This window comes from Ursus americanus, chromosome 2 (genome assembly GCF_024610735.1).
Source record: "Ursus americanus isolate L20-20 chromosome 2, mUrsAme1.1.p, whole genome shotgun sequence".
In the NCBI taxonomy this organism is placed as follows: Eukaryota; Metazoa; Chordata; class Mammalia; order Carnivora; family Ursidae; genus Ursus; species Ursus americanus.
Window position 1 is genome coordinate 97566540 of NC_142128.1, and position 22389 is coordinate 97588928.

The window sequence follows — 22389 nt, forward strand, 5'->3', positions numbered from 1 at the left end:
CAGTCCCCAGGGCCTCCCCTCCTTGAGTGTGAGAGACAGCCAGGGGAAGGAAGATGGGATCCCACCTAGGAGAGACCTAGGGAGGCTGCCCGTGCAGGATGAAAATTCTAGGTCCTATATTGGTGGGGTACAGAGGGAAAGCCTGAGATGGAGCCTTTCTTTTCTTGAGTGTTAGTTCGCATGAGGTTAATGGTGGGTTCAAACTCCCCACCCTCTGCATATAAATCGAAATGCTCCTTCACTGTCCTTAGTCTCCTGGTGCCCCTCACACGTGAGGGGTGTCCATGGCCTTGTCCTTGGCCTGACTCTCTCCTTGCAGTGGCCCTCCCTTCCCCGGCTTCTGAGGCCACTTCTGTGCAGGTGGTCGCTGAACTGTGCCTTGGCCCAAAGCCCCCCCCAGCTCCGGGTCTGAATTTTCCAGGCCGGGATGTCCCGCCAGTGCTGCAAGTGCAAAGCAGAGTCTCCCCGCCCAAACCAGCAACATTCTCATCCCTGCTCCCAGACTGAAAGTTCGGTCACTGTGCACTGTGCACGCCTTTCTCCCTCACCACGGCCCCCACGGCAGCCTCCAACAAAATACCCAACGCTGGGGATCCCTGCCTCAGTTTCCTCCACAGCTTCTTCGCCTCTCCAATCTCCAGGCCATCTCTCACTGGTGCTTTAGCCCCTTGACTGGTACCTCGGCCTCCAGAGTCTCTGCATCTGTCCCCCAGCCCCCAAGCACTGGGACCAGATGAATGGCCTTCCAGTGCCCCCTGACCCCAGGAGCCCCTCTCCTCCAGGGCCTTCATTTCCCACTGAAGAATGCCCACACTACCAACGTTGTCTTTCAAGTAAGAGCACAGGCTGGTTTCATCCTGCCTTTGCGCCAGCGTCCACCCTACTTCTCCCCATCCCCGTGTGCACGTACATGTGTACTCACATTTGCATGCATGTTTGCACGCACACCCCTATGTGCACGTACGCATGCACACACATTTGCACACACACCCTGTGTGCATGCACACATGCATGCACGTTTGCACACACATTCCCCTCCGTGTAGTCGTACACATGTGTGCACATTTGCACGCATGCTGTGTGCACATACACATATATGCACGTTTGCACGCACACCCACTCCCTTAAGAGACCCTCCAATTGGATCACTGCAAGTACCTCATTGCCCATACTCGTCCTTCCTCCCTTCTCCCCATCGCATTAGCTTCTCCCCAAGGTTTCTTCTGTGTCCCGGCACCCCTGCCGCCTGTTTAAAGAAATCTTCCTAGTGTTCGGTGCCCACTCTGAGGTCACCGCTCCCAGGAAGCCTGTCCAGGACACCATCGAGGATGCTCTTCCTGTGAGTAGGTCCTCCAGCCCCGTGGTGTTGCTGCTTCCATTACAGCCTGTGCCCTGAGATGCATCGCGTCTCTTCCCAGCACCACTACTAAACCTTCAGCTTACTGAGTACCGTCTTTATATTTGACTCCCTCCGAGAATCCGGACGGCATCTTCTAACAGCAGGCCCAGTAAATACATGTGGAACGACTGACCAAATGAATGTGTATTTCTAAGCCAGGTCTCTCCTATGGCGCTGCCTGACACTTTCCTAAAGCTAAGCAGAGGACTTTCCATTCGCCCCTGTTTAATTTCATCAGGTTGTTTTTGGCCCAGCATCCCACCCCATATAAATCATTTTGAACTTGAATATGTCATGTAGCATATTAACTATCCTGGCTGTGGGTCATCTGGATTCTTTCTATTTTTCATCCAAGTCATTAACAAAAATGTTTCACAAGCCAGGGCTAAGCACAGAGCCCTGTGGCCTGTCCCTGGAGACACCCCTCAGGCAAAACCCGAGATGCAAAGGGTAGCTCACTACCCTTCAGGCAAGGTACCTCACCCTGCTCTGAATTCATCTTGCCAAAAAAGTCCTTCCTAACACAAGTAATGTAACTGTCTGAAAAATCAGAATAGCCTGGCTGGCATGTGGAAGCACTCAACTCCTTCAGCCCAGCCAGCAGCTCAGGATCGCTGGCAGCTCCAAACTCCCCAATCCCTGCGGCTGTCCTAGCACTTTCGGAATCCCACATCCCACGCTGGTCAGCCCCCCAGCAGGGGCCACCCCTGCAGGTGTGAAAGGTGAGGACGGGTCAGGGAAGAGGTCACCAAGGTGAGGGAGGGGGAGGAGGGAGGGAAGCAGGAGTGCAGTCGGTGGGACTGACTCCTTCCCGTTGCCTCCCTCCTCATTTCACTCACTGCTGTATCAGGATGAACCCACAAAATACACTTGCTGTCTCCTCTCTTCCCCTCCCTTTCTTTGAAATGCATTTATTGAGCCAATGATACTCCTTTCCTCTCACAGGCTTTGGCAGCTGTGGGAGCCCGGAGCTTGGATGTGCTGTTCCATGCCTGAGTCTCCCCCATGTCCCAGTTTCTGGTCTGGACTTACTGTTCGAGCACTGCCCTAAGGACCGGCCTCCTACCGGCCTCCTATGGAAGCCCGGAGGCCTTTACCAGCAGAGGTCTGCACGCAGTGTGCATACCCCCCCCCCTTAGGGAGTCACACACTCTCCTGGAGGAGAACTTCAGATGTCCTCCTGTCCATCTTGGGTCGCAGTCCAAGCTGCACGAAAAACAAGAGAGGCTGTCCTCTTTTAAATGGCTATAAAAATCGACTTAATTTATTCTAGCAAACAATTATGTCACACCTAATATGTGCCAGGCATTGGTCTAAGCACTTTACACAAATATGAACTCATTTAATCCTCAGAACAACCCGATCCTGTAGGTACTATTCCTATTTCCATTTTACAGATGGGAAAACCAAGGCATAGAGAGGCCACAAGCTAGTAGAAAATGGAGAAATCAGGATTCAAAGCCAGCTGTGTCTGTGCTCTTAACCCTTATCTCACCTGCCTCTCCAGGGAGCAGGGCAAAGCCTGCATTCTGGCCTTCATTCAAAAGGGTGTGTTGAATACCTACTATGCTCATTGTAGGATAACTAGTGCCAATGATGGGGATTTTAAGAGCTTATCATTTAGTTCAAGAGCTATGGGAGAATGCTTTAAAAAGAACGCACGGTAAAATCGTATTTTCCTTCTTACCATTACACAGACCAGTGTCTCTTCTGTGCATCTTCTGACCTACAGTGGAAGCCTTAGCTCCGCTCATATTCACCAATGTCACCTTTTTTGCACTCCCTCTGCCACCTTCCACGAGGCAAAGAGAACACCAGAACCTTCTTACAGAAGACACATTCAGGGATGTTATGATTTTCCACAATATCCACTCAATAAATATTCATAATCATACCACCATGATTTTTATATCCATGGGACAGTTTAATGTTCCAAGGCAGTTTCATAATTTTTTTAAATCACACATGAGCCTACTTCCTTCTCAAATCAGCCCTAGAAGGCAAGTAAAGCGGGTACCCATTTTACAGATGGAGACACAAACCAGGGCCCTAAAGTAGTTACTGACTCTGGACCTGAATTCAGGTATCATGGTTTCTTTGTTCATGCAGCAACCCTGTTGGCCTGTTCCAGATGCAATAATCAGAGAAGGAAAACCTGAGGGGACAGAGAGGGCAGAGGGCAGCCTGTTGTCACTATTCCCTTCAAAATCCACCGCCTAATTCCAATGTTATTGGCGGGCTCTCACTAACCCTTTCCTTAAGCACAGAGGGCAGGGCTTATGTATAAGGCTTATACAAAAATTGTAATTCTGTTTTGTAACTGCATGCAGGAAAAAAAGCATAGATTCCCTGTTCACTATGGGGGGAACACCTCGAAATCAAAATGGGTGGTTATAAGCCCTTGATGGCATGGTCTGTGGAGTTGGCTGTTCCAGGGCTAAGATGTTTGAGAAACATTTTACTCTACTTACATATTCTTCGAGAAACACTGTTAACAGTTGCACCTAATGTTTCTATTTCACTGGTCTATCTTCCCATAGAAATGGGGTGTATGTTCACCCCATGACTTTCCCTTCAAACCTACCTGCCCCTCCAAACATGCCCCAAAGCACGAAGAAGAATTAAAATCACTGAGAACATTCTTGGTGCTTGCGAAGCAGCTTTCGTTTTAATCAGGAAGAATATCTCCAACCACGAGAGTTGTGTAAGTCTCCAGTGAATGAGCGTGAGGGGCACAGATACAAGTTTTCTTCCTCAGGCTTCACACCTTTGTCAGCCTGAAAGACACAGTCTTACTTCCAGACCCAGTTCAATGATCAGCTCCTCTGGAAGTCTAGTAAGACTCCGCCAGGACACCGATGATGTTCGTGAAACACTTTCGGCTCTCATCATTTAGGGCACATGGGGGGATGGCTCTTCCTTTTTCCTGTGGTTGAGTGTAGCTGTGGGCTATTTCTGATCCTTCCAGGCCAGAGCCACGGCCGGTGCAGAGCCTCTAGAACTTTCCTTCCCTCTGCCATGACAACTGACAATGTTGCATATACTCTGTCAACGTGGGTCCCGGAGGGAGGACGACAACGACATGGAGCAGAGCCCCCAGCCCCTCTCTTGACGGACACGTAGCACGAGAGAAATGAACCTGTGTTGTTTTCAGCCACACGCTAGCCTGTCCTAACCCTCAGAGTTACCTGTCATCACGTGTGCCCCCAAACTGTTGGCCATCGCATTGTTTGGTATCATTCCTTCCATGTCTGCCCACTCTCCACCTTTAGCCCGTATGGATCTCAGAGCAGGTACTGTGTCTGACTAACTCCCATAGATGCTGAAAACATGTCTTTAACCACACGAATAAAGGGATGAAGCAAGAATAAGGTGTTTGATAGCAGATTATCCAATGAGATCACACAAAATGCAATTTTACCATCTTGCTACGCACAATCCTTTCTGGAGGGATGATCCTGGATAATCTTAAGTAGCTCTTCCCAGCCTGCTAACACCACATTTATCTCATTGGGAAAAGACCAGACCAGGGGGAGATAATCCTTATAGCCCCATGGAAATGCTCCATAGCACCCTGCAAATCTCCTCTCCCAACTGTGGCTCTGACCCGAAAGAACTGTGTTTGTGACCCACCCCGTTATGGATGTTATAGGCAGCCCAAGAGGCAGGAAGTAAGACACACAACAGACCTCAATGAATATTCATTCGTAATTCACTCTAGGGCAGTGCCAGGATGGTGGTGTCACAATATGGTCCGTACTAACCAAAGACACCAAGGATTCACCCTGCCAAATCCCCAAGTCCCCTGCCCCTATAATGGACAGCAAGTTGCCTGCTATCGTGGGCTAAATGGTGGCCCCTTAAGAAGATATGATCACACCCTACTCTCTGGAACCTGTGAATGTTACCTTGTTTAGTAAAAGGGTTATAGATTGGAGATGTGGAAATCATGCTGGGTTATCAGTGTGGGTCCTAAATCCAATGACCCATGTCCTTATGAGAGACACACAGAGAAGAAGGTGAAGTGAGCGTGAGGCAGAGATCACAGCGGCCAGAGGCCAAGGAAGCCGGCAAACGCCAGGAGCTAGAAGAGGCGTGGAACAATTTCTCCCCTAGAGCCTCGGTGGGGAATGCGGCCCTGGGACACCTTGATTTCGGATATCTGGCCTCCAGCACCAAGAGGATAAATTTCTGTGGTTTTAAGCCACCTAGCTTGTAGCCATGTGATGGCAGTTCTAGCAAACTCGTCTACCTGCCCACTCCACTGGTTCTAGTTCTCCATGTGGGCAGCCCTCTGGCATTCTGCTGTAGCCTGGGACAGCCCGTCTCTCTGCGTCTCCCAGTCACGTCCCCTAGAAAACACAAGGGCTTGGAACCAACCTTGTTTTTCTCCTGTCGAGGACTTCAGTTCAGGTTCTCCGGAGGGTATTCAGGCATGACTGGGAAACAGGGGTGAGGGGCTCTCCCAGGGAGACCCCTCCAGGAAGGCTCGTAGGAACAAGGTACAGCGCTGTACCTGGGGGGTTGGGCCTCCCAGCCTTAGCTCTGGGTCTCCTGCCCTCACCAGCTAGAAGAATGACAATAAAAGCCATTCCTGTCCCCGCCTGTGTCATCCCCCAAGATAACGGTGCTTGCTAGCTAAAGCCTAGAAAACGGAACACCACCAGTGTGGACTTGGGAGAGCCTCAAGGAGACGCTACACAGAAATGGGGCAGTGAGGCAGTAGCGATGAGCTCACTTCCACACATGGGTCTACAGCGCCATGTACAGGGAAAGTTCCTGTGTGGAGGGCCGGGAGGCCTTCATCTTAGCTCTGAGTTCGCCACTGACTGATTTAAAGTGTGACCATCGGTAAAGCATTTCTGTGTCGTTTCCTCATCTTTAAAACGAAGGGAACTGGAGAAATTGTTAACATTCCTTCTTGCTCTCAAAACTCGAAGCCTTCAAATTGCATTTTTTTTTATTTTTTTTATTTTTTTTAAAGATTTTATTTATTTATTCGACAGAGATAGAGACAGCCAGCGAGAGAGGGAACACAAGCAGGGGGAGTGGGAGAGGAAGAAGCAGGCTCCCAGCGGAGGAGCCTGATGTGGGGCTCGATCCCATAACGCCGGGATCACGCCCTGAGCCGAAGGCAGACGCTTAACCGCTGTGCCACCCAGGCGCCCCTCAAATTGCATTTTTATTTAAACTTCCTTTTTGGCCATAGATGTTCGCACTAGTTTCACCCAGAGACACAGCCGAAACCTTTCAGATAGGTCGTGAGGGCTCAGAGTGAATCTCTGCCGCACCTTAACACCCCCGTGCCTTGAGCCGCCTGGCCTCCCCTGAGGGCTGGCCCTGGGCTGGAGGAGGACCGGCTGGGCCCAGGGGCCTGTGGTCTCCCTGTGAGCACACAGACACTTAGAGGGGCGGCCAGAGCTTTTCCAGCGCAGGAGAAAGAATGGGGCCATGGGATCCCACCCAACACGGTGGGTTCCAAGGTTGGACCTTGGGCACATAATTTAATCGTACTGAAGCCCCAGCATCCTTATCTAGAAAACAGAGGTAACAGGACTTTATGAGGACGAAAAAAGATAAACTTTTGCAAAATATCTGTATTTAGTAGGCATTCAACAAGTGGTAGTCACTACCCTGAAGACAAGCCTTGGGTTTCTTCCCACACTGAAATGCTCAGAAATGAGTTCCCAGCTTCCATCAAAACGCACCTCAAAAGCCAGATGAGCCAGGGACCTGAAGCCTGGGGATGTATTTCAGAGGTGGGGTGAGGTGGGGGTGGGTGGCCCCGTCAGGGTGGGAGAGCTGTCCCTTTAGCTCATGTGCTTGGCATGGACTATTGCGGGTGGGGGTCTGGAGGGGAGGCCCCGAGGAGGCCTGCAGCCCTCTGTGGCATATGGTGACATGTAAATGCTCGGTGACCTCTGGTGTGGGAGCTGGGTTTGTGTAATAGCAGCCGCAAGGCCCAGCTTCCTGTTTCTGCTGTGCTGATCTGCGGGGCCCAGCCCGGGCTGTGTGTGTGGTTGGCTGCTGCCGGGCCCACCTCAGCTTGTCCTTGCGCTGTCTTGGGCCAAAGAGGAGAAACGCTGCCTTTTCAGATTGTGCACAGGATGTGCGACCAGGGTGGGAGGAATGAGCTGGGGCTGCAGGTAGAGGTGTGAATGGGATGAGGAGGTTTTTCGGGAATGTGGTTATTCCCGGAGGCCTCTTTCTGATGGAGGAGAGGGCCAGCGGGGTGGCTTTGGTGAGCCTGACCAAAGGCATTCCCTGGGGGCCTGGAGCATGTTTCAGATGGATTTCCTCAGCCAGAGTGTGTAGGTGCAGGTCCAAGGCAGAGCCCCTCATCACAGGGTTGAAATCCCCGTGGTCGTGCACCCCCAGGGCAGGCGGGGGGCTGCCACACTGGAGGTGGGGGGGAATCCCCAGCCGAGGGAGCAAGTTTTTTCTAGCTGCCGTTAGTGAAGCTGACTTTGAACTCCTACATACCTGACAGCGTATCAAGATACTAATCTTGTATTTTTTTATGTCATGTCATGTGTGTACATCTTGTTTCCCCAAATAGAAGAGCACTCCTTTGAGGCAGGAGCTGGAACTTGTATTTTTCTCTGTATCCCCCACCCAGCCCCCCAACTTCAAATACCTTTATCTTGTTTTGTCCTCCAGGAATGAACTGCGGGGGGTTCCCCCAGGCACACCCTGTTGTTTTTAGCACCAGAGGCTTTGCTCTTGTCATCCCCTCTGACTGGAATGCTCCTTCCAATTTTCTGCACTAGAACGCCTCCTCATCTCTCAAGACCTAACTTAGAAATTGCGTCTAACAGGAAGTCCCCCTGAACCTTGGGCTGGGTACACCGCTTCTCCTCTGTCCTTGCGAGCTCAGACCTGTGTTCTGCCCTCACCTGTTAGGTGCTTGCCCTGCTCCTAGGCCTGAGGTCTTCAAGCCTGGGCAGAGTGAGGCATTTATCTTTGTGTCCCCAGGGCATGGCCTCAATGCCTGTCGGTTGGATCTAATTAAAGAGCGAGGGTGCGGTGTCTTGTGAATTGTTAGCGATCGATTATAGAAGAGCCAGTCAGGGAAAGAGATGTGATTGTTACCCTGAGGCCAGGAGGGTGGCCCTGATATGGCAGAAGCACTTTCGAAACAAAGGGCTGGGGACATCTGACAATGCAGACGCTCGATTTCTAGGTTGGAGAGCCTGTCGAGTTCCAATGTTTGGAATTTCTCTGTGCTTCCAGCCTGGGGGCTCCAACATTACCTATTAAGGATGGGCTCTGATGGCATCTCAGAAGTGCCTCCTGCATGTGGTGCATGTCCCCATCACCTCCCCAGGGAGCTACTGGGGCTTGGGATGGCAGTGGCTGGAGCCTCTCCACTCAGAAAAGGATCTGGGGGACCTCACGAGCTAGGCATTTTCCATAATTCCCAGAAGACAGGTATTCAGGAAGCCCGAAAGGAAGAAGATGGGGAGCTCACTGCCCAAATGACCAGGGTACGAGGGCAGATCCATTCAGGACATGAGTCCTGAAGCAGTAAGGTTGATGGCGGCCACCAAGCCCCAGCCCTGTGTCAGTGGGATCCTTGCATCCTCTTTTGCACAGACAGATAAAATGTCTACATCACACCCCGAAGGCCAAACCTGAGGGATACTGCTTTTGTGATGAAACTGATGATCTTCCTTCTTAAGGCTTAGGCTGCACTGCTCCCCGGATGAGAGACACTGCAAGCCGTTGGCTTTCCAAGGGCCCCCAGCAGCCTTGGCGGCTCTGTTTTCTCCCTCCCAACGTGGCGGGGGCAGCTAGAGAAGGTTTCCTTCCACCCACAGCTCTGAAATGTTTCGATTCTAGTGAGTCGAGTAGGGTGGTCAAGCTGGCTGCAAACGTAAAGCTATTACTAGAGGAAGGCAGGGCTGCCTTCAGATTTTCTGGAACCCAAATGCTTTCCCCTGTGGCCCTGATAAGATTACTGGGCCGCTGAGCCGCCAGCATTCAGATTTCCCACGGAACCCCGCTCTGGCTCGTTGTGCCTCAAGGAGGCATGCTGCGGATCAGGCTCTGAAACCTGACTCCATCCCAGGAATGCACACTCACCCCTCCTGTGATGGGGCCTGGGCCCTTCCAGTCGGACTGCCCCCCCCCCCATTTCCCCTGTCATTGCAGGCCAGTGAATGAAAGGTGTTGGCTACGTGGAAGCCAGTGGTACTTTGATGGTCCCGCGGAGCACCCCGGAGCCACATAGGAACGCGAGCATATGTGGGCAAGCCCACAAGTCCTCCAAGCTAAACCCCAGCTTCCAGAGGCTGTGCAATCCCTAATTATGACCCATAAGCTCAAGCTAGCAGCCAACATATGGCTCAGTGAGAGGCTGTTGGTGATATCGTGGTAAAAAAAAGGTAATGAAATAAAAAAAAATCTGTGAAAAAGTACTGAACACATTATATACACGGGGACACACACACTCTGTCCCTCCCACTCTTTCTCTCTCGTCGTCAGTAATAATGATAGTCTTCGAGGAGGAAAAGACATGATAGCCCAGTAGTTTTTACGTAACATTTCAAACACAAGGTTCAGTATGTAATAAATGCTCAATATAATACTGAATAAATGGATGAAGAACAAATGATATCTGGAAAGGACTTGATGTAGCTTCAGAGAAGAGGGCTCATTAATTGTCGCCATCTAAATTAGGAATTAATTATCTGTTCAGTGGCAAGAAAGTTTAATCTTCACAGACGAAATCCTTCATATGTTCAACTAAATAGTAGACACGTGGTTGTGGGAGATAAGTTTAATTTTCATGTGCCTACTATTCATTGAACAAACGAAGGATTTCGTCTGTGAAGATTAAACTTTTTGCAAGCACTCTCAGGCTATTTGGTAGGGCCTGCAATTTACAGTTAAACAACTAAGAGTATTCATTTCATTTGGATGTCCTAAGTCTCCAGCTCTTTCTTTACTATATATTTCTCTCTCCCCGGGTCTTATCCACAGTGGTGTCCCCCATTAGCTCTTCTAAAGAAGAGTCCTATTTGCATCCTGAGAGGCCTGTATTTTCATGGAGTGCTGGGCATTTCAAAACCAATATACCTAAACCTTGCTTTAAAGAAAAATCTGCCATCATCAATCATTTATTTACTCATTCAGAAAGCATTTAACGAGTGTCTATTGGGCCTTCTAGGGAGAGGGCCAGCTGGGCAGAGCCAGCGGCCTAGTACTGGGATCCAGCTTGCACAAAGTGCTGGGGGAGAGAGCTGCAGAGTCTGAGGGCATCTGGGAAGGCTTCCCAAAGCCAAGGCACTGGAGCTGTGCACTGAGATGTCAAGGAGTTCCCTGTTTCTGTTCATTCATTTACCAAGCGAACTTTTCTCGAGAAGTGAGATGATTATAATTCTAGGCACTGTGATAATCTCTGGAGACCGGAAGACCAACGGGGCAGATCCTGCTTACAAAAGGCTTGGAGGCTTACGTAAAAGCTGCAGTATTCTCCTTGGTGTCTCAGGGGAACTCCACCCTCCTGGGCACCCTGGTGAGCTCAAACATGGATGTCATTTCTGGTTTCTCCTTTGACACATGGTCTTTACTCTTCCATTTTTCCCATCCTTACTCTCTCTTGAAGTTGGAATCTGCGTGGACACTCAGAGAAGCTTCTCAGCCTGGTTCCCCTGCTCACTCATGGCCGCCATCTTACTAAAGGCCATGCAGAGTTTCCTACTGTCCGTGGAGTAGAACCCGGGGTCATCCACTATCTGGCCTTGGAGGCCTGTAGCTGGCTTCTGTCTGAATTAGAAAAAGGCACCCATTTGGGGGCACAGCTAGACAAGAAGACTTTGTATGAAGAAAAAGTAACCCTTTCCTCCAGATGGCTTGGATTCCAGCTCCCACTCACCCACTTGGCCAGCATCCACTATACTTGGAGGCCCTGTGGTTTTTATCTTATTACTTTCATTTTTTTCTCTCGCTGCTTCCCTACCTTCCTCTCCAGCCAACTGGCCTACTTTCCTGAACAAAGCTGGCATGTTCTCCCTGTACCCACTCCTATGCCTTCTCCTCCTCACCACCCACCTTTCTTTCAAGGCTTCTGCCAGGTCTCACCTCAAAACCCCAGAATACTTATGATCTGCGGTATCATCCATTTGCCATTTCCACATTTGAAAACACATACATGACGGGATTGAGTAAGTCTCATTTGCCCTGCTGCACTGTGAGCTTTTAAAAGACATCTTTATCTTGTTTATTCCAGAGGGCTTAATGAGGGCTGAAGTAATGATTGATATTGGGAACAGTGACTTAAAAAAAAAAATAACAGATTTCCCAAACACTTCCAATAGGTAAGTGGGTTCTAGAGAATGAACATTGAGTAAGCCTTGTTGGTCTGGCTCGAATTCCTAATACTGAGCAGTCATATAACTCAGTTTCTCCCTAAATAGGGTGGTGCCTTCACACCTCGAAAGTGGGTTCCATCACTCAAAAGAGGGGTTTACTCTGAGATTTGTCAGGAGTTCCCAAATCCCACTCCAGCATATCATGTCCCACCATAAAAAGTTTACTTCCTGGCTACGCATCGTCACTTCCCCAGCCTCTCGGTTTCCTCTTTACTTCCTTTTCCAGGGCTAGCAGCTGCACTTCTTTCTTCATTCGTTTTGACAAAGAAACTTCAAAAGCAGTCACTGCCAATCAGCAGTCCGTGCCCAGCGGCAGGCCCAGGGCAAACTGACAGGCTTCCTGGCTGGCTGAGCAATTCCCCCCCAGCCCCCATCCTGGTAAAATCCCCCAGCAGTTACCATACGTCTCCCTTTATAGACCGGAGGGCCTTGTCTTTTCCCGGCCCCAAGCCACACAGGAAGTTGCTCAGGTGACAATTTCAGGGTCTCTACCACACACCGTTCCTTCCTCAGCTGAGGGAGAAGACAGTGGCTCTGTGGAAGGAGTCCCTCTGTGTCTTCCTAGAACAAAATTCACACACGCATTTGACCCCCAAGCAGCAACATGCTTTTAAGCCTAAGGCTTGCTTTGCTCTTATCCGCAATCCGTTTCTGCAAGAGATTAGACGGGTCCTAATTCATATCGAACCCCTAGCCTAGGGCCTGAGGCCCCTGTACTCTCCCAGAGGAGGGAAGCCACTTCTCCAGCACCTTTTGTAGGAGTCTTCCTTCACCCCCTCCACAAACTGGGCGCCCCCCTTGGCCATCGCCCTCCTCTGGCCTGAAGCTGTAGCCAGTCAGAGAGAGTCCTGATGCCTTGAGCTCTGACACCACCTGCTGAGCTCAGCTGTGTGGTCCCCACCACCCTTCCCCAGCCCTTTGCCCCTGACTTGCCAGTGTTTCTCCGCAGGGTGGATCCCACACTCTAAAGTCTGCCTGAAGATGCTCCCTGTTCCTTGAAGACAACCAGTCGAGCTGGAGGCTTGAACGCAGGATGCTTGCTCAGGACAGACCTAGTGCCCAGGGGAGAAGTCACAGGGGCTGCCAAGGCCCAGCAGGGGTCTAGCTCCGGAGAGCCAGCCAGGGCTCCCAAGCAGAGCCTGGGGCTGGGAAGGGAGGGACCCTGTGAGTCTTGACTGCTGCTGGCTACAGCCTCAGGAGAAACAGTCTCCCTTATGCTTGTGGTTGGGAATTACCCTGGAAGCTACAGAGCACTGGCACCTTCTCCTTTCAGCTTTTTCAAAGGCCCTGCCCCGCGAAGATTGGCTGAGGGCTAAATGTCAGGTCTCTATTTCAAGGGGGAAATCTATAGAAGCCTCGAAACGTGGAGAAGGGCGGGACAGGGGAATGCACCGGGCCCTCTCCCCGGGAGGGTGGCGCCTGCACCCCACGGAGGTGGGAACAGCACCAGGAAAAAGCCACGCAGAGGAGCCGTGGGCCTCACCCTGGAGCACCCCACAGATGCGGCCAGCACCCTCTGACACAGCCAGTCTCAGAAGCCAGGGACATACGTGGAGTCTCAAGTTTGATCAGAAACATGCCGTCTGCCCACGAGGGGAGCTTTTCAGAAAGTTCTGAAAGGAGATGTGACGGCCACAGAGGGACTTGGAAGCAAGAGGCCTCCCCTAAAGGTCAATCTTCAGCCGAAAAGGGAAGCGCCCAGCCTGGCACAGAGGCGCCTCACGTCGCCTGCTCTTTCTCTTTCAGTACGCATCTCTCCAAATTCGGGGGCTGCCGCTCCGGCGCTATTTTGTGCCCACATGTTTGCCCCTTTACGAAGGCGGCCGCACCTCACTTCTTAATTCTGAAGCGCGGGGATCCCTGACCCCACACCGGGGCCCCCGGAGGCCCCCGGGCCCCTGCGCCCTCCGTCGGGGGTCCTCCCGCCGCCCCGCCCGCCCGCGAGGTGTCCCGGGCGCATCTCCCACCCCCTCCCCCGGCGGCCGGAGCCCCGCGCTCCCGCCCCGAGCCCCGCAGCTGCGTGCGCCCCGCCGCCCCGCCGCCCGCAGGCGCGTTACCTCCATGGCGTCCAGGTGCCGGCTCCGCGGCGGCCGCGCTCGCTGTCCGCTCGGCTCCCCGCGCCCGCCGGGCCGGGGCTGCGGCGCGCAGGGCAGGGGGGCGGCGGCGGCGCGCCGGCGGCCTCGCTCGGGACTGCGGGCGGCCCGGCCCTGCGCGAGCTCACGAGGAAGGGGGAGGCCGGGGGAGGGGGAAGGGGTGGGGAGCGGGGGAGGGCGGCCGGCGATCAGGGTTTAAATTTAGACACAAATCTAAACAGATACTGTCCCCTCCCAGGGCAGGACTCGAGCGAGGGAGTCACGACTCCATTAATCTGCCCAAACATGGGGATGGGACAGCCGTCTGGCCCCTCTTCCTCGCGAACTTTCCGCCGGACCCCGGTCTTGGCCCCGGGTCCCCGCCCTTCTCAACCTGGCGCTCCTAGAAAATGCCTTTTTCGTGCCTTAAAAAGTTAAAGCTGTTCTTTTATTCTTTTTATCTCCCCAATTTTCTGTTTCCTTCCTTTACGTGCATCCTTCTTGCTTTCTTTTCTCCTTAAAAAAAAAAAAAAATGATGGCATTCATGTCATACCTGGGTTTCCTGGCATTTTGCGTGGGAGTGAGAGGACCTTCGATGCGGCTGTGTTCTCTCCCGGCCCCAGGACGCGAGCTGTTCCAACTTAGCCCTCCGCGCTCAGCGTGGAACCGACAGGACCACCTTTCCCCTGTCTCATCTCTTGTTCTTTCCACGTGCAGTGGCACGTTTGCAGGAAACCCCTATCAATCTATCCATCTCTCATCTGTGTACGGGGCGGGGGACCAAAGGAATCCAAGCAAGGATTTTCAAGTTCCCTGTAGCACTGAATCTTGTTCTCTTCCCCTGATGTAATTGATGCATTGGATTCTGTGGGAATTTCAGCTCCCGCAGGCTGCTTGCTAAAGGGGCTTTTCGCCGTTCCTATTAAATAGAGGAAAGGGCAGCATCCTGAACATCCGATTCCCATAAGACCCAGCATAGCAGCCCTCCCCCAGGGCTGTCCCAGCCCTCCGGCAGGCTGCGTGGGAGGGACATGGGACCTGGAATCTTCTCCGGTTACCAGCTTGCGCGTACTGGCCACCAGCCCTAGGTGCCCCTTCTGGATCTCTCCCCCCAGGACAGACAGAAGAGGGGAGATACGTGCAAGGATTGTGAATGGAAGGGGATTGGCTGGCGGGGAGGGATGCCTCCATGTCCTACGGCTTTCGCCCGCCCCGCCCCCATCCCCAAGGCCTCACCCAAGTTCACCCCGGACTGGGAGGGCGAGCAGTGTCAGAGGGCAACAGCTGGGTGGGCAATGGTGAGCCCTGTGAAGGGAAATATACGGAGGATCCCGTAAAGCAAACAAGTGGAGAGTTTGCTCACACTGGGAAGAAGAGCTCTGATTCAGCTCTTCTTCCCAATAACCACCCTTGGTCTTTCAGGCGCTTAGATTGCTGCGTTGCGTACCAGTCTTAGAAACATGACCTTCTTCCTATCATAGAACCTTCTAAAGCCTGACTTTCTAAAACACTGACAGCCCAAATGCCGAAGTGTTTTCCAGTTCTGAACATAGGAGCAAGGCCTCGATTTCAGAAACGGATTGAGCGTTGGATTCCAGCTCTGCTACTTCCTAGCTGGCTTTCCTCTCACAAATCACTTAACCTCTCTGATCCTCAGCTTCCTCACGTATACAGTTTAGTTGGCACTCTGAGAACAGTAGCTATTTTTATAATGCTTAGCTTTGTGTACAAGCTCAAATGTATAGGGACCAGATATTTCTTTTATTTAGAACAGGGCATCCTGGGGCCCCATGAAAGGGCCCCCTTCCCCCAGGAATTAAGGGCCAGTCCCCTCCCATTTCAGCCACACAGAGGTGAGGGCTCTAGGACAGAGTTGGCAGCAGGAAAGGAAATTTCCTGGTACCTTACAATGCATAATTGTGCTTTTGACTGTTTTCCTTTCTTCCTTTTAAAGGTGCAGGACTGAGCGGGTGCTAGGAACACCATCTCCTACCATGTCTTCTAACCCTGACTGGTGGCGCCTTTTTCTTTCTGCCTCCGTCTAGTCTTCTTTTCGGCTCAGAATGGGGCTGCCCCAGCATAGGTTTCTGGCTTCACAAACAGGAGGGCGGAAGTGCCTACCCAAAGGAAACCGTTAGGCCCAGATAGCATCACAGCCGCCCCAAGTACCTTGCAGCTGCACCCCACGCCCTGGTCAGACCTTCCCTTGCCCAGCGGGAACTCGTGACCCACAGTGCAAACAAGCCCGGCGTCTGTCATGCTCTGGGGTCTTAAGACCTGCAGAGTGGAAAGCTATTCCAGAGCTCTTTGGTCCCTAGAGAGAGGCCTCTGCTGGAGGAAGGAATGGAAAATAGAGAGAGAGGGGTGGAGGGGTGGGACAGCCCAGAGCTCAGTTTCAGCAGCCATGAGCAAGTGTGGGGGGTGGGCTCCCCTTCTTTTTCCCTCCAGACCCTCCAGAAGATCCCCAGAAGCCAGAGTGGAGATAACCCAGCTGGTAAACACTCTATTTTTTGCTGGGTCACCTGGGATTGTGACTTGTTGCTCTGACAGCCTAAGGGGAAGGGAAAGTGGCTGTGAGGGGTGGTTCCCCTCCCTCTCTGGGGGGCTGGTTGTCTCACCAGGACCCACTTCCTTTGCTTTCTCCCACGCCCCCTCCACACACTCTTGCAGGCTGACCAGCCAAGCAGTAAATAGAGGCCAGCGCAGAACGAAGAACAAGGAACACCAGAGATGTAGCCAGGGCAGGGGAGTCTGTGTGTCGTGGAGCCCATGTTACCACGGGCAGCCATGGGCACATGGCAGGTCTTCCATGGCTATTTGGTGAATGAATGAGTACATAGCTGACTGAGTGGAGCAGATTAGTAGAATCTTTGTCATTAAATCAAAGGCAAAGCCTTTTCCACAGATGGGTCTCCAATGGGAGAAAAGACCCACTGGGAGAAAAGATCATTGAAGGCCGTGATAAGTTAAGCAGTAACTTAATTAGTATTTGAGCAGAATTGTCAAGAGCTCAATCAATCAGCTCGTAGTAAGTGGCCAGACTGTGCTGTTGATCGTCCACTTCTAAAATTAAGAGCAAGAAACAAATATTCTTTCATGATTGCAAATATTAACTTAAAACACACACACACACACGCACACACATACACATACTTCAGCCCTAAATTCTTGAAATGTGGCAAAAACAAAACAACTAATTCTGCCATAAGTGACTATATCATTGAGGAACAGAGTTGAAAACACTGCAAAGAAAGCATAGAGGCTTAGGGTTTTTCTGTGTTTAGGAGTGGCAACAGACGGTTTCCCAGATGGCAGAAGATGGAAGATGGTAGCTGTTTTTAATGTGTGGAAGGAACATTGAGGAGGAAGGCAGCAGGGTAGCAGTGGAGCCACAGGGAAGACGTGTAAGTGTGCAGAGGACAGTCAGCGGGGATTGGAGACCTCGTGAGGAAGGCTTTTTTTTTTTTTTTTTTTAAAGATTTTATTTATTTATTCGACAGAGAGAGACAGCCAGCGAGAGAGGGAACACAAGCAGGGGGAGTGGGAGAGGAAGAAGCAGGCTCATAGCGGAAGAGCCTGATGTGGGGCTCGATCCCAGAACGCCGGGATCACGCCCTGAGCTGAAGGCAGACGATTAACCGCTGTGCCACCCAGGCGCCCCTCGTGAGGAAGGCTTTTGACTGGCCCTTCGGGGATCAGGAGATTGGCTACATAGGGAAATCGACCAAATAAGTTGATATACTGAGGCCTGTGGGAGCCAGGTTTCTGGGGAAGGGAGGTACAAACATGTAGGGCTGGGGTAGGGGGACTAGAATGAACCAGACTGGACTAGAATGAATTCTGGTGCTGGATGGGAATGGGAGGTAGTGGAGTGAAGTCATGGTCTGCCGGCTATAGATAGCTGTAGATATCAACGTATATACATACATACATACATTTCTTAGTTTGAGCCACCGAGAGAGCCTAGGAGCAGTGACACCCCAGTAGCAATCAGTGCACACGGAGCCCAGATCTTGGTTTCTAAATAGCGTTCTCCACTAAAGGAACCAGGGCTGGTGGGAGAAAACGGCTGATTACAGGGCTGGGGCAGATAAAAAACAAGATAAGCCTGGCACATCTTGTTTTGACAGAAAATATGGAAGTTCTCAATGAATGACAGAGGAGTGTTAAAAGGACACAGAAGTCTGTTTGCAGGAATTCCCACTGGCGATATTGGGATAATTTGGGGATAATATAAGGATCAAAAGAAATAATGATAGCAATGAGGTAAAACCCGTGAAATAAAATAGAAGTTCATGAGGCCAAACAGATAAAAACAGGTGAGCAAGTAAGAGAAGAGAAACTCTTACAGCACAATACTAAAAACAAATGTAAAACAAAGTTTAGAGGAAAACTGCCATATGACAATGACCATAGTTATAATTTCAGGTAAGAAATACTATTGGATGTTAAATCCAGTGGGTAAAAATGAGATGAGGAATGGGATTTTACATAATTTAAAAATATTTCCCTTATAAGGCACTCACTAATTACAAAGGGGGAAAAGTACCTTTACAGAGAACAAACCGAACAGACGTCATATTAATCAAGTGATCAAAGTCAATATGACCAACGGTGGGACAAATTGATATCACACGCTGCCCAACGGGATACAAGAACATAACATCACTTCTGGAATATTCTTGCCCAAAGTGCATAAACTGAATTTAATCATGAGGATACATTGGAGAAACTAATAGGAAGATATTCCTCAAAGTGACTGGTCTATCACCTTCAAGCACAGTCAAAGGAAGGGCGAGGAAGGATCCTAGACTGAAGGAGATGAAAGTGACATGACCACTGGTTCAATGTGTGGTTCTGGGTTGGCTCCTTTGACTATAGAGTCTAATAAAGACTATAAACCCTATTAAAGAGTCTGTATCAAATCACGGCAACATACACTCTAAGTATCTTACAGAGTTATTAGTCAATTATACCTCAATAGAACTGAAGGAAAGAGAAATTATTAGGATAATTGGCAAAACTGTAAGGAATCCTGGGTGAAGGATATGTGGGAGTTTTTTGTATTAACCTTATAGCTTTTCTCAATGTTTAAAATTATTTCAAACTGAAACATGAAGGTAAAAGGTGGTGGGGGAAGAATTGAATTGTCCCATTTCTCTGATTTCAGCAGATTCTCTGCCCAGTCCCTCCAAGTCTGTTCCTCCCCTCCCCAGACACCCCCAGGGTGGCCAGGGGCCCGGTGTCCCCGGTGTGGGAGAGAGGCAACGGGCAGAGAGCACCTAGTCTTCTGGCATGACAGGGGATGGAGACAGGAAGGGGAAGATTATTCAAGTCTTTCTTTGTACAAATATCTTTGTGTGGTTGCAGCAAACATATGTATCTTAATGATTTTGGAGGAGAGATTTAATTTAAAAAAAGAAGAAGAAATCGAAGAGCCAAACTGGACTGAGAAAGGCTGTAGATACTGACAACAGACTGTGTTCACTTCCAGGGCACTGAAGAAGGGGCTGGATGTCCGAAGCCAAAGCCGAGAGAAGGGCCCATCAGGGATCTCCCAGGGTGGGGCAGGGGGAAGCCCAGCCAGGACACTGGTCTGATTACCGATGCCAAGGAACCGTGTTGACAAAAACCCCAAGGGGGTAGTCTGCAGGCCCCAACGGATTGTGGCCTTCTTCTTCTGAGGCAGATGCTATGTTTAGGAAGGAAATTATGCAGCCCTACAAGGAAACTCAAACCTTCTCAACCTTATTGTATCACGCAGAGCCCCTGAACACCAACCTCATCTCTAGCTGTAAATTAGAATGAAAAAATATTTGAAAAAAAAAAATATCTATGCCTGGTCAACAGGGAGTGGCACCTGGCATTGGTGTTCTTTTTTTTTTTTAATTAAAAAAATTTTTGAAGATTTTATTTATTTGAGAGAGGGAGAAAGAAAGGGGGGGTGGGGGGCTTGATCCCAGAACCGCCTGGGGCGGGGCTTGATCCCAAGACCCCAGGATCATGACCTGAGCCAAAGGCAGACACTTAACTGACTAAGCCACCCAAGGTGCCCCTTTTTTAAGCTTCAGTAAAGAGGTAAATCCTGAGTAGTCTAAGCCAATTGTGGAAATAACATTCCTCTCGCCAGAAATTGGTTTAGAGAGAAATAAATGAGATTTTGGTCAATGGGATAAAAGGGGAAATCTGTATGTTTCCTGATACAGAAACACATAGGAAGAGATGCGCTGTAAATATAGGGTGTTTTCTCATCTAGTGCTATGCCCGGAGCTGCAGCAACCATTTTGTCACCATGAGAAAAGCTGGGAAGAGCCAAGAATACAAGCTCCACGAAGACAGAGATTTTTGTTTCTTTTCTGGTCCGTGTATATCCCATGTACCTAAATCAAGGCCAGGCACCAATAGTCTTCAGTAAATAGTCATCAAGTCAGGAACCCTATGACTGTTGAGTCACTGAACTGGCCAATTGCAGAGGGACGATCCCCTGGATTTCTTCTTATGTGAAGTAATACGTTTCTTTGTGGTTTAAGACATTTGAGCACAGTATTTGGTTATAGCTGAAAGCACCCAAATGATTCAGATAGATACAAACTTACAAGAAGACAAATCAGACGGATATACCGGCACAGGAAAAAGAAGCGTTCCTCAAAAAAAGATGTTCAGCTGAGATGTGGAGAAAGAGACTGGCCTGGAAGGACAGAGAGAGAAATATACACACACGTACAGAGATAAACAGAGATGGGAGAACATGGGGCTGGAAAAGAGAGTGGGACACCTAATACCTATTGGGGAAGAAAAAAATTTGGTTTGAAAAAATTAGAGTAATCCCTGTCAGAATTTGAAGTGTCTTAATTCCTGTCTGAATCTCAGGCAGCTGTCGTAGGTTATCCTCTATTTTTCCTTATTCTTTTTCTTTTCCCCAAAGATTTCATTTATTTAGTCATTTTCGAGAATGGGTGAGCACAAGCAGGGGGAAGAGCAGGGCAGGAGGGAGGAGGAAAGAATCTCAAGCAGACTCATGCTGAGCATGGAGCCTGACGCCAGGGCTCCGTCCCACAACCCATGAGATCATGACCTGACCCAAAACCAACGGTCGGACCCTCAACCAACTGAGTCACCCAGGCACCCCTATTTTTTTTTATTCTTTTTTTTTTTTTTTAAGATTTTTTTTAAGATTGGGAGAGAGAGAGCACACAAGCTGGGGAGAAAAACAGAGGGAGAGGGACAAGCAGACTCCGAGCTGAGTGTGGAGCCCCTACGTGGGGCTCGATCTCGCGACCCTGAGATCATGACCTGAGCAGAAACCAAAAGTTGGACGTTTAATCAACTGAGCCACCCAGACACCCCTCTTTCCTTATTCTTAAAAAGATAAAGAACTGATTTTTTTCTAGAAAGAAAGTGGATCATATTTACAGAATTAAAAGTACATTTTCTTTTTTTTTTCAAGTATATTTTCATAGAGTAATTTCATAACACAATTTCTTTTAGGATATTTTTAGTAATGGTAAGTGCTGTGGCAGTTTTGCCAGTAAAGGCATTTACTAATATGAATCAGTGTCTTGGATTGGGCAGGAGCTCGTCCAAAGCCGGAGGTTACCCACATGGCCTTAAAATAAATATCTGTGATGTTTCTACACAGTAAAGTGAAACAGATTATGAGAAAGAATAGTACCCGAGTCCCACCTCCACTCATCCCCTTTGCTTTCTTTACATGGACAACAGGCGAAGAATGAAGTGAGAAGTTTCCTTTCTTCCTTCCTTCCTTCCTTCCTTCCTTCCTTCCTTCCTTCCTTCCTTTTAAAAAAGATTTTATTTATTTATTTGTCAGAGAGAGAGAGAGGGAGCAAAAGCAGGGGGGAGCTGGAGAGGGAGAAGCAGGCACCAAGCTGAGCGGGGAGTCCAATGCGGGGCTCGATCCCAGGACCCTGGGGTCATGACCTGAGCTGAAGGCAGACGCTTCACCCACTGAGCCACCCAGGAGTTCCTAAGTGGGAAGTTTTCTGCACATGACATGCTCATTTTTCAACCCCAGCAAAGTGCACCTTTGCAAAAATTTACTAAAAACCTGTGTCCCCACCTGTTAGTATCTCTTTTCCTCTTGGGGTGGCTGCCCTATTCACCCATTTGTTAGGACAGAAACCTGGGAGTCATCCTTGATTGTGCTTCATCTTTACCGACCTGGTGCTGCCATTCCGACTCAGAAACGCTGCCATCGGTCCCCCGGCCTCCACCAACCACTGCTGTCTGGATAAGATGTCCTGGTCATTTCCGAGTATCTCCTGATTGTTGGGCTTGCCTTCAGCCTGACCCACCACCTCCCCCACAGTTCCCACTGTACAGACAGCAATCTCTCAAACGTGGGGCTCTGCACCCTTTCCTGTCCCGCTCACTCCAGGTCTCTGAAAGAGTGTTCTCTGCCCAAAACACAGTTTCTTCCTTTGCCTAAAGCGAACTCTCATCCATTCCTCAGTTCTGGGTTAGGCTTCCCCCAGGGAGAGGGTCCTGACCATGCCGCCCCTCCCCCACTCCCAGGACACCCCC

At 50.2% G+C, this 22389-nt stretch overlaps 1 protein-coding gene across 1 annotated transcript in view; it reads right to left on the reverse strand.

Moving 5' to 3' along the window:
• The window catches only part of RCSD1 (RCSD domain containing 1), a 73749-nt gene extending 51688 nt beyond the window's left edge, over positions 1-22061 (reverse strand). Inside the window, exons 1-2 of the mRNA XM_045797354.2 lie at positions 22023-22061; positions 13833-13982 (exon numbers count right to left, since the gene is read on the reverse strand). Of these exons, the coding sequence (XP_045653310.2) occupies positions 13833-13982; positions 22023-22061 (189 nt within the window). The remainder of the gene's footprint in view (positions 1-13832; positions 13983-22022) is intronic.
• Positions 22062-22389: the final 328 nt, after the last annotated feature.